Source organism: Eucyclogobius newberryi, unplaced genomic scaffold (assembly GCF_026437365.1).
Source record: "Eucyclogobius newberryi isolate DKJ021-1_F unplaced genomic scaffold, fEucNew1.0.hap1 SCAF_8, whole genome shotgun sequence".
Classification (NCBI taxonomy): Eukaryota; Metazoa; Chordata; class Actinopteri; order Gobiiformes; family Gobiidae; genus Eucyclogobius; species Eucyclogobius newberryi.
This window is the reverse complement of record NW_027316500.1, coordinates 40,267,443-40,280,234: the sequence shown is the minus strand read 5'-3', so window position 1 is coordinate 40,280,234 and position 12,792 is coordinate 40,267,443. Positions and strand designations below refer to the sequence as shown.

The window sequence follows — 12,792 nt, the reverse complement described above, 5'->3', positions numbered from 1 at the left end:
ACACCTCAGAGTGTATAAAGCTCTAAAGACACACCTCAGAGTGTATAAAGCTCTAAAGACACACCTCAGAGTGTATAAAGCTCTAAAGACACACCTCAGAGTGTATAAAGCTCTAAAGACACACCTCAGAGTGTATAAAGCTCTAAAGACACACCTCAGAGTGTATAAAGCTCTAAAGACACACCTCAGAGTGTATAAAGCTCTAAAGACACACCTCAGAGTGTATAAAGCTCTAAAGACACACCTCAGAGTGTATAAAGCTCTAAAGACACACTTCAGAGTGTATAAAGCTCTAAAGACACACCTCAGAGTGTATAAAGCTCTAAAGACACACCTCAGAGTGTATAAAGCTCTAAAGACACACCTCAGAGTGTATAAAGCTCTAAAGACACATCTCAGAGTGTATAAAGCTCTAAAGACACACCTCAGAGTGTATAAAGCTCTAAAGACACACCTCAGAGTGTATAAAGCTCTAAAGACACACTTCAGAGTGTATAAAGCTCTAAAGACACACCTCAGAGTGTATAAAGCTCTAAAGACACACCTCAGAGTGTATAAAGCTCTAAAGACACACCTCAGAGTGTATAAAGCTCTAAAGACACATCTCAGAGCTGTATAAAGCTCTAAAGACACACCTCAGAGTGGTATAAAGCTCTAAAGACACACCTCAGAGTGTATAAAGCTCTAAAGACACACCTCAGAGTGTATAAAGCTCTAAAGACACACCTCAGAGTGTATAAAGCTCTAAAGACACACCTCAGAGTGTATAAAGCTCTAAAGACACACCTCAGAGTGTATAAAGATCTAAAGACACACCTCAGAGTGTATAAAGCTCTAAAGACACATCTCAGAGTGTATAAAGCTCTAAAGACACACCTCAGAGTGTATAAAGCTCTAAAGACACACCTCAGAGTGTATAAAGCTCTAAAGACACACCTCAGAGTGTTATAAAGCTCTAAAGACACACCTCAGAGTGTATAAAGCTCTAAAGACACACCTCAGAGTGGTATAAAGCTCTAAAGACACACCTCAGAGTGGTATAAAGCTCTAAAGACACACCTCAGAGTGTTATAAAGCTCTAAAGACACACCTCAGAGTGTATAAAGCTCTAAAGACACACCTCAGAGGGTATAAAGCTCTAAAGACACACCTCAGAGCGATATAAAGCTCTAAAGACACACCTCAGAGTGTATAAAGCTCTAAAGACACACTAACTCTTTTCAGCTTTTAACTGGGCACTTGTGTGAAAGAGGCCATCATATCAAAAGAAGTGAAGGAGCGACTGGACTGTGCCTCATATAGACCTATTTCTATTATGAATGTGACTATCTTTTATACACCTCATTTATGTCCAAAAGAATGGAACAAATCCTCCCAAACTAAATCCACAAAGATCAGACAGGATTCATGACAAACGACAAACACAAGACGACAAGACGATCCTTGCACACATGAGACAAACACAAACACAACTAAACAAAGCAGTAATAATCAGTTCGGACGCTGAGAAAGTTTTTGAATCTGTATTTGCATGAACTATACATTTCCATACATAATCTGATAGTTTCTTCAAAATATAGGTCCAATCTCTGGCTACACATTAAATGTACAAAAAAAGGTGCAATTCTCTTTTTGCACCCCCTTTGACACTTAGAAAGACATATCCATTTAAATGGTAATCAACAGTTTGAGAAGTGCTTTTCACTATTTAAAAATAAAAAAGTCTAGGACTCTTGTTCTATCCTCGAGTCTAAACCAAAGGCTGTACAGGCGTTACTGCAGATGAGGAGGTGGAAAACCCCTGGGTAAAACCTGTGTTTTGGAGCTAATCAAAATAGATACAGTGGCAAAACAGTATTTAGTCAGCCACCAATTGTGCAAGTTCTCCCTCTTAAAAAGAGGGAGGCCTGTCATTTTCATCAGGAATACACTTAAACTATGTGAGACTTAGTGAGAAATAAATCCACACATTTTTTAAGAATTTATTAGTAATATTACTAAACTAGTAAAATAAGTATTTGGTCAACAAAAGTTCATCTCAATACTTTTTATATATCATACTTTTCAGGCTATACAAGCACGAAATGTACAAAGAAAATAGAAATTGTCCACATACAACCACAGGTGGCCACGTTGTAACCAGATATTATAGTACACAACAGTGACACGCCTGTTTTCTTCTGAACCGGGGCTCGTGGACCAATTGGACTCATTTCTCCATGAATATGAGTCTGATCATAATAAAACACAGCGTTTTGAAGCTTCAAATACAGAGAACATGACGTGTCCCCTGGACAGTGCTTCCTCTGATGTCTTCTTCTACAGGGTGTCCAACACTTGCACTTCCTGCTAGTGCCAGTCAAATCTATAAGTTCAACTCACTGTTATAATGACCGCAGAGTTCAAAGTGTTAAAGTCTGTTAAGTACGGTACTCTTTTGTTGGCAATGACAAATGTTTTCTGTAAGTCTCTGCAAGGTTTTTACACACTGTTGCTGGTCGTTTGAACTATATGATGAATACTATTGAACAAATAGAAATGAAGGTTTTGTCTCACTGGTGCTGTGTGAAGCACTTTGACTTATGCTCTACAAATGAACTTGCCCGGCCTAGTTTGGCTCATTCCTCCTGCAGATCTCCTCTAGAGCAGTGATGTTTTGGGGCTGTCGCTGGGCAACGCAGACTTTCAACTTCCTCCAAAGATTTTCTTGAGATCTGGAGACTGGACTTGAGGACCTTGAAATGCTTCTTACAGAACTCTGTTGAGGGTTTGGATCATTGTCATGCTGCGTTTCATCTTCAAGGCCCTCGCTGATGGACGGAGGTTTGACCACATTCATTCTGTCTTTACGCCCACCAGACGTCCTGGTCCCTTCACAGAAACACATGGTCCCGCCCCTACAGCACGATGATCCCGCCCCTACAGCACCATGTTCCCCCGCCCCTACAGCACGATGATCCCGCCCCTACAGCACAATGTTCTCGCCCCTACAGCACGATGATCCCGCCCCTACAGCACAATGTTCTCGCCCCTACAGCACGATGATCTCGCCCCTACAGCACGATGTTCCCGCCCCTACAGCACAATGATCCCGCCCCTACAGCACGATGGTCCCGCCCCCACAGCACGATGATCCCGCCCCTACAGCACGATGGTCCCGCCCCTACAGCACGATGATCCCGCCCCTACAGCACCATGTTCCCGCCCCTACGGCACCATGTTCCCGCCCCTACGGCACCATGTTCCCGCCCCTACAGCACCATGTTCCCGCCCCTACGGCACCATGTTCCCGCCCCTACAGCACCATGTTCCCGCCCCTACGGCACCATGATCCCGCCCCTACAGCACCATGTTCCCGCCCCTACGGCACCATGTTCCCGCCCCTACAGCACCATGTTCCCCCGCCCCTACAGCACGATGATCCCGCCCCTACAGCACAATGTTCTCGCCCCTACAGCACGATGATCTCGCCCCTACAGCACGATGTTCCCGCCCCTACAGCACAATGATCCCGCCCCTACAGCACGATGGTCCCGCCCCTACAGCACGATGATCCCGCCCCTACAGCACGATGGTCCCGCCCCTACAGCACGATGATCCCGCCCCTACAGCACCATGTTCCCGCCCCTACGGCACCATGTTCCCGCCCCTACGGCACCATGTTCCCGCCCCTACGGCACCATGTTCTCGCCCCTACAGCACGATGATCCCGCCCCTACAGCACGATGATCCCGCCCCTACAGCACCATGTTCCCGCCCCTACGGCACCATGTTCCCGCCCCTACAGCACCATGTTCTCGCCCCTACAGCACGATGATCCCGCCCCTACAGCACCATGTTCTCGCCCCTACAGCACGATGATCCCGCCCCTACAGCACCATGTTCTCGCCCCTACAGCACGATGATCCCGCCCCTACAGCACCATGTTCTCGCCCCTACAGCACGATGATCCCGCCCCTACAGCACCATGTTCCCGCCCCTACAGCACGATGATCTCGCCCCTACAGCACGATGTTCCCCCGCCCCTACAGCACGATGTTCCCGCCCCTACGGCACGATGTTCCCGCCCCTACAGCACGATGATCCCGCCCCTACAGCACCATGTTCTCGCCCCTACAGCACCATGTTCTCGCCCCTACAGCACGATGATCCCGCCCCTACAGCACGATGATCCCGCCCCTACAGCACGATGTTCCCGCCCCTACAGCACGATGATCCCGCCCCTACAGCACGATGTTCCCCCGCCCCTACAGCACGATGTTCCCGCCCCTACAGCACGATGTTCCCGCCCCTACAGCACGATGTTCCCGCCCCTACAGCACGATGATCCCGCCCCTACAGCACGATGATCCCGCCCCTACAGCACCATGTTCCCGCCCCTACGGCACGATCTTCCCGCCCCTACGGCACTATGTTCCCGCCCCTACGGCACCATGTTCCCGCCCCTACGGCACGATGTTCCCGCCCCTACGGCACGATGTTCCCGCCCCTACAGCACGATGATCCCGCCCCTACAGCACGATGATCCCGCCCCTACAGCACCATGTTCCCGCCCCTACAGCACCATGTTCCCGCCCCTACAGCACCATGTTCCCGCCCCTACGGCACGATGATCCCGCCCCTACGGCACGATGTTCCCGGCCCTACAGCACGATGTTCCCGCCCCCCTACAGCACGATGTTCCCGCCCCTACAGCACGATGTTCCCGCCCCTACAGCACCATGTTCCCGCCCCTACAGCACGATGATCCCGCCCCTACAGCACGATGTTCCCGCCCCTACAGCACGATGTTCCCCCGCCCCTACAGCATGATGTTCCCGCCCCTACAGCACGATGTTCCCGCCCCTACAGCACGATGATCCCGCCCCTACAGCACGATGATCCCGCCCCTACAGCACGATGATCCCGCCCCTACAGCACGATGATCCCGCCCCTACAGCACGATGATCCCGCCCCTACAGCACGATGTTCCCGCCCCTACAGCACGATGTTCCCGCCCCTACAGCACGATGATCCCGCCCCTACAGCACGATCTTCCCGCCCCTACAGCACTATGATCCCGCCCCTACAGCACGATGATCCCGCCCCTACAGCACGATGATCCCGCCCCTACAGCACGATGTTCCCGCCCCTACAGCACGATGATCCCGCCCCTACAGCACGATGATCCCGCCCCTACAGCACGATGTTCCCGCCCCTACAGCACGATCTTCCCGCCCCTACAGCACCATGTTCCCGCCCCTACAGCACCATGTTCCCGCCCCTACAGCACCATGTTCCCGCCCCTACGGCACCATGTTCCCGCCCCTACGGCACCATGTTCCCGCCCCTACGGCACGATGTTCCCGCCCCTACGGCACGATGTTCCCGCCCCTACGGCACGATGATCCCGCCCCTACGGCACAATGTTCCCGGCCCTACAGCACGATGTTCCTACAGCACGATGTTCCCGCCCCCCTACAGCACAATGTTCCCGCCCCCCTACAGCACAATGTTCCCGCCCCTACAGCACGATGATCCCGCCCCTACAGCACCATGTTCCCGCCCCTACAGCACGATGATCCCGCCCCTACAGCACGATGTTCCCGCCCCTACAGCACGATGTTCCCGCCCCTACAGCACGATGATCCCGCCCCCCTACAGCACCATGTTCCCGCCCCTACAGCACGATGATCCCGCCCCTACAGCACGATGTTCCCGCCCCTACAGCACGATGTTCCCGCCCCTACAGCACGATGTTCCCGCCCCTACAGCACGATGATCCCGCCCCTACAGCATGATGTTCCCGCCCCTACGGCACAATGTTCCCGGCCCTACAGCACGATGTTCCTACAGCACGATGTTCCCGCCCCCCTACAGCACAATGTTCCCGCCCCCCTACAGCACAATGTTCCCGCCCCTACAGCACGATGATCCCGCCCCTACAGCACCATGTTCCCGCCCCTACAGCACGATGATCCCGCCCCTACAGCACGATGTTCCCGCCCCTACAGCACGATGTTCCCGCCCCTACAGCACGATGATCCCGCCCCCCTACAGCACAATGTTCCCGCCCCTACAGCACGATGATCCCGCCTCTACAGCACCATGTTCCCGCCCCTACAGCACGATGTTCCCGCCCCTACAGCACGATGTTCCCGCCCCTACAGCACGATGATCCCGCCCCTACAGCACGATGTTCCCGCCCCTACAGCACGATGTTCCCGCCTCTACAGCACGATGTTCCCGCCCCTACAGCACGATGTTCCCGCCCCTACAGCACGATGATCCCGCCCCTACAGCACGATGATCCCGCCCCTACGGCACCATGTTCCCTCCCCTACGGCACCATGTTCCCGCCCCTACGGCACCATGTTCCCGCCCCTACGGCACGATGTTCCCGCCCCTACGGCACGATGATCCCGCCCCTACGGCACGATGTTCCCGGCCCTACAGCACGATGTTCCCGCCCCCCTACAGCACAACGTTCCCGCCCCCCTACAGCACGATGTTCCCGCCCCTACAGCACGATGATCCCGCCCCTACAGCACCATGTTCCCGCCCCTACAGCACGATGATCCCGCCCCTACAGCACGATGTTCCCGCCCCTACAGCATGATGTTCCCGCCCCTACAGCACGATGTTCCCGCCTCTACAGCACGATGTTCCCGCCCCTACAGCACGATGTTCCCGCCCCTACAGCACGATGATCCCGCCCCTACAGTACAATGTTCCCGCCCCTACAGCACGATGTTCCCGCCCCTACAGCACGATGTTCCCGCCCCTACAGCACGATGTTCCCGCCCCTACAGCACGATGTTCCCGCCCCTACAGCACGATGTTCCCGCCCCTACAGCACGATGTTCCCGCCCCTACAGCACGACGTTCCCGCCCCTACAGCACGATGTTCCCGCCCCTACAGCATGATGTTCCCACAGCATGATGTTCCCGCCCCTACAGCACGATGTTCCCCCGCCCCTACAGCACGATGATCCCGCCTCTACAGCACGATGTTCCCGCCCCTACAGCACGATGTTCCCGCCCCTACAGCACGATGTTCCCGCCCCTACAGCACGATGATCCCGCCCCTACAGCACCATGTTCCCGCCCCTACAGCACCATGTTCCTACAGCACGATGTTCCCGCCCCTACAGCACCATGTTCCCGCCCCTACAGCACCATGTTCCTACAGCACGATGTTCCCGCCCCTACAGCATGATGTTCCCGCCCCTACAGCAAGATGTTCCCCCGCCCCTACAGCACGATGATCCCGCCCCTACAGCACAATGTTCCCGGCCCTACAGCACGATGTTCCCGCCCCCCTACAGCACAATGTTCCCGCCCCTACAGCACGATGATCCCGCCCCTACAGCACCATGTTCCCGCCCCTACAGCACGATGTTCCCGCCCCTACAGCACGATGTTCCCGCCCCTACAGCACGATGATCCCGCCCCTACAGCACGATGTTCCCGCCCCTACAGCACGATGTTCCCGCCCCTACAGCACCATGTTCCCGCCCCTACAGCACGATGTTCCCGCCTTTACAGCACGATGTTCCCGCCCCTACAGCACGATGTTCCCGCCCCTACAGCACGATGATCCCGCCCCTACAGCACGATGTTCCCGCCCCTACAGCACCATGTTCCCGCCCCTACAGCATGATGTTCCTACAGCACGATGTTCCCGCCCCTACAGCACGATGTTCCCGCCCCTACAGCACGATGTTCCCGCCCCTACAGCACGATGTTCCCGCCCCTACAGCACGATGATCCCGCCCCTACAGCACGATGTTCCCGCCCCTACAGCATGATGTTCCCGCCCCTACAGCACGATGTTCCCGCCCCTACAGCACGATGTTCCTACAGCACGATGTTCCCGCCCCTACAGCACGATGTTCCCGCCCCTACAGCACGATGTTCCCGCCCCTACAGCATGATGTTCCTACAGCATGATGTTCCCGCCCCTACAGCATGATGTTCCCGCCCCTACAGCACGATGTTCCCGCCCCTACAGCACGATGTTCCCACCCCTACAGCACAATGTTCCCGCCCCTACAGCACGATGTTCCCGCCCCTACATTATGATGTTCCCGCCCCTACAGCACGATGTTCCCGCCCCTACAGCACGATGTTCCTACAGCACGATGTTCCCGCCCCTACAGCACGATGTTCCCGCCCCTACAGCACGATGTTCCTACAGCACGATGTTCCCGCCCCTACAGCACGATGTTCCCGCCCCTACAGCACGATGTTCCCGCCCCTACAGCATGATGTTCCTACAGCATGATGTTCCCGCCCCTACAGCATGATGTTCCTACAGCATGATGTTCCCGCCCCTACAGCATGATGTTCCTACAGCATGATGTTCCCGCCCCTACAGCATGATGTTCCTACAGCACAATGTTCCCGCCCCTACAGCACGATGTTCCCGCCCCTACAGCACGATGTTCCCGCCTCTACAGCACAATGTTCCCGCCCCTACAGCACGATGTTCCCGCCTCTACAGCACGATGTTCCCGCCCCTACAGCATGATGTTCCCGCCCCTACAGCACCATGTTCCCGCCCCTACAGCACCATGTTCCCGCCCCTACAGCATGATGTTCCCGCCTCTACAGCACGATGTTCCCGCCCCTACAGCACGATGTTCCCGCCCCTACAGCATGATGTTCCCGCCCCTACAGCATGATGTTCCCGCCCCTACAGCACGATGTTCCCGCCCCTACAGCACGATGTTCCTACAGCACGATGTTCCCGCCCCTACAGCACGATGTTCCCGCCCCTACAGCATGATGTTCCTACAGCACGATGTTCCCGCCCCTACAGCACGATGTTCCCGCCCCTACAGCACGATGTTCCCGCCCCTACAGCACGATGATCCCGCCCCTACAGCACGATGTTCCCGCCCCTACAGCACGATGATCCCGCCCCTACAGCACGATGTTCCCGCCCCTACAGCATGATGTTCCCGCCCCTACAGCACGATGATCCCGCCCCTACAGCACGATGTTCCCACCCCTACAGCACCATGTTCCCACCCCTACAGCACCATGTTCCCGCCCCTACAGCACGATGTTCCCGCCCCTACAGCACGATGTTCCCGCCCCTACAGCACGATGTTCCCGCCCCTACAGCACGATGTTCCTACAGCACGATGTTCCCGCCCCTACAGCATGATGTTCCTACAGCACGATGTTCCCGCCCCTACAGCACGATGTTCCCGCCCCTACAGCACGATGTTCCCGCCCCTACAGCACGATGATCCCGCCCCTACAGCACGATGTTCCCGCCCCTACAGCATGATGTTCCCGCCCCTACAGCATGATGTTCCCGCCCCTACAGCACGATGATCCCGCCCCTACAGCACGATGTTCCCGCCCCTACAGCATGATGTTCCCGCCCCTACAGCATGATGTTCCCGCCCCTACAGCACGATGTTCCCCCCCCTACAGCACGATGTTCCTACAGCACGATGTTCCCGCCCCTACAGCACGATGTTCCCGCCCCTACAGCATGATGTTCCTACAGCACGATGTTCCCGCCCCTACAGCACGATGTTCCCGCCCCTACAGCACGATGTTCCCGCCCCTACAGCACGATGATCCCGCCCCTACAGCACGATGTTCCCGCCCCTACAGCATGATGTTCCCGCCCCTACAGCATGATGTTCCCGCCCCTACAGCATGATGTTCCCGCCCCAGGCTTCACAGTAGGTGTGATGTTCTGTGATGCAACGTAGCATTCTTTTCCATGCAAACACAACGAGTTGAGCTTTTACCAAAACGTTCTATTTTGGTTTCATCTGACCACATGGCATTCTCCCAATCCTCTTGTGGATCATCCAAATGGCCCTTGTAAACTTCAGATGGGCCTGGACAGGTGCTGGCTTAGGCAGGGGGACACGCCTGGCACTGCAGGATTTGAGTCCCTGGCGTCGTAGTGTCTTTCTTATGTTGGCCTTTGTTTCTTAGCTCTCTGCAGGTCATGCACTAGTTCCGCTCGTGGTGTTCTGGGAGTTATGCTCACCGTTCTTTTGATCATTTAGACCCCACAGGGTGAGATCTTGCATGGGGCCCCAGGTCGAGGGAGATTATCACTAGACTTGTGTGTCTTCCATTTTCTAATAAAATGTCTTTGGTGCTTTGTTGATCTCAGTCCAGTCATTCTGAGCAACAGTACAACCAAAAATCAAAACTCTTGTTGCCACAGTTTCTGCTGCGGTCTTGACTTTTGTCTGCTCTCTGTTCGCTCTCTGCTCTTAGTTAGTTTCATTGTGTTCTTTCTCTTTTTATTTACCTGCCCAGGTACTACTATAATCTACAAAACCTCCCCCGACAGATATAGCCAAATGGAAGAGCGTGGTAATAAGTGTAACATGTAAAGTGTTCCAAATATATTGAGGTTTGTTTTCCATAGGATTGCAGGGGATTAGATGGGATTAACGGGGATTACGCTGTGTTCTCATTCCTTATGTAACTCTGGTGATGCTTAGTGAGCGTTTGGCACGAGAGAGGGAGATCCTGGAGGAGCGCGCAGAGAAACGTCTGGAGATCTTCAAGAACCTCAGCGAGAAGATGTCCAGAGAGGGACCATACCAGGACGGCCACGCCGACATGGTAACCAGCTCTTCATTTGACCTGCTGTTTAGATGAAGTGACACACTCTGTATCAGAGCGAGAACAAGGCAACTGAAAACTCAAATGGAATGTCAGCGCCATGATAGGTTTATGTTTATTTTGACTTTGCTGCACCAGTTTGGGACAAATAAAGGTGCTTTGATCACAGCAAAATGTAATGTAAGAGCTGCAACAAGCTAACCTTTTAATTGTAACTAATGGATTACCTAACTAATTGTCAGCTAATGCTGTGTTGCTGCTGTGGCTAATATTTCTAATTCTATATTCTAATATTCTATTGTCTCTGCAAAGAAAATTAAACTAAATATTTTTTTCAAAGTAATGTTTACAAATTCACTTTTTACTTGTTCTTTATTGTTTATAACTCAATTTATTTATCTTAGAAATAAAATAATTTGTTGCATAATTTTGCAAACATACAGCCATATTTTAGCCTAATTGCTCTACTATTCCGATTTTTACTCCTTAATTGAAAAAAGAGGAAGACAAAAACCCCCAAAATATTGGCACCAAATATTTTTTTGAATTTGGCCAATACTGCCCATCTTTAATATTTGGTGTAAAGACTTATTTATGCATAAATATGCTCCACCAGGATCAACAAATGGCTTCCCTTCAACTTCATCTGTTCAAACTTTGATAGGTAGTTGCAGCCATATATGAAATGATCCCAGTTAAATCATACTTTTGATGTGGTGGTTTCAGTCGGTGCTTTACGGCCCCTGAGCATGTATAGAGTGGGAAGTCCTCTACTGGCCTGGATGTTGATCCTTCAGCGCCGCTGAGCGCTGCCTCTGCGTTTCGGGGCTCTTTCTTTTGTCTGTTTTTGGGTGTAAATTTTGTCTGCTCTTACACCCGTGAAGAGCTCTTCTCCATCAGGACCTCAACTCCTACGGATCTAGTTCTAGTTGTTTTAGCATCTGCTTCAGAAATAGCCCATCTCTTGGCTAAAAGTGTGAGACGCCGCAGAAGTGGAAAGTGAGTGAGGGTCCTTGTGCGCCTTTGGAAACGCGCCACACGAACGCCCTTACCTGGGATTTTCCTCCCTAACGTGAACTCACTTCCCGACAAACTGGATGAACTGGCGCTGCTGATGAGACGAAACAGGGACTTGTCTTCATCTCCTGTTTTGTGTTTCACGGAGACGTGGCTCAGCGAGGCCGTCCTGGACGGCGGCGTGGAGCTGGAGGGCTTCCAGCTGCTCCGCTCTGACCGGCTGAGAGATCCATCCAGAGAGAAAATACGAGGTGGATGAGTCTGTTTCTACATCAGTAGATGTAGAAACGTCTGAACACCGCCTGGTCTTCAGACGTGACCGTGATCTCCAAACACTGCTCTCGAATCTCTCTTCATCAAATGTAAACCATTCTACTCCTCGTGAGTTTGCCTCATTCATTCTGGCCGCCCTTTACATCCCGCCGAGCGTGAACGTGCAGAAGGCACAGCGCTCGTGGAGCAGGTTCTGAGTGTGGAGAGGAGCCTCCAGGACTCCTTGTGTTTCATCCTGTGCAATTTTAACAAGGGGAATCTCAGCCACAAACTACCAAAGTACAGACACTTTATTAAACCCCGACCAGAGAACAGAACACACTGGATCAACAATACACAACTCTCAGCAACGCCTTCCACGCCGTGGGCCGAGCCGCGCTGGGCTCGTCAGATCACGATGCGTTAATGTGTAATGGCCTAAAACGTGGTATGACATGTAACGCTGATCCGTTTCAAATAGTATGAAAAGGGAAACAAACAGAACCAAGAAGCCAGGGTGTTTCTATCCCTTATGTCTCTGGACTGTGAGAAAAAACTGCAAAGAATTTCAGACAGCACATACTTCCTGTTAATTTTAAACCAGGAAACACTTTTAGACAAAAACATGTTCATCCTAAGGACAAGATGCAAGACAGAAACAGAACAATGTAGTTTATTCTGTCCAATGCAGTGAAGAAAAGTGTAAAGAGCGTTACATAGTGAGACTAAAGAGCCTCTACACAAGAGGCTCTATCAGCACGTCAGACACTGGAGTTCAGGACCACAGAGCGCCGTGCATTTCCATCTTGAAGCCACTAATCACTCGATCAAATGTTTACTTATTTTGAAACATATAACAAAAGAAAACCTAGAACAAAACAAGACTTGAGAGAATAGACACAAACCAACATAAGTAGACAATCCATTTTG

The 12,792-nt window shown here is 52.8% G+C and overlaps 1 protein-coding gene across 1 annotated transcript in view; it reads left to right on the top strand.

Annotated features, from left to right (window-relative positions):
• The window catches only part of kif20ba (kinesin family member 20Ba), a 127,514-nt gene that overhangs the window by 41,349 nt on the left and 73,373 nt on the right, over nucleotides 1-12,792 (top strand). The window contains exon 14 of the mRNA XM_072436357.1: nucleotides 10,470-10,593. Within this exon, the coding sequence (XP_072292458.1) occupies nucleotides 10,470-10,593 (124 nt within the window). The remainder of the gene's footprint in view (nucleotides 1-10,469; nucleotides 10,594-12,792) is intronic.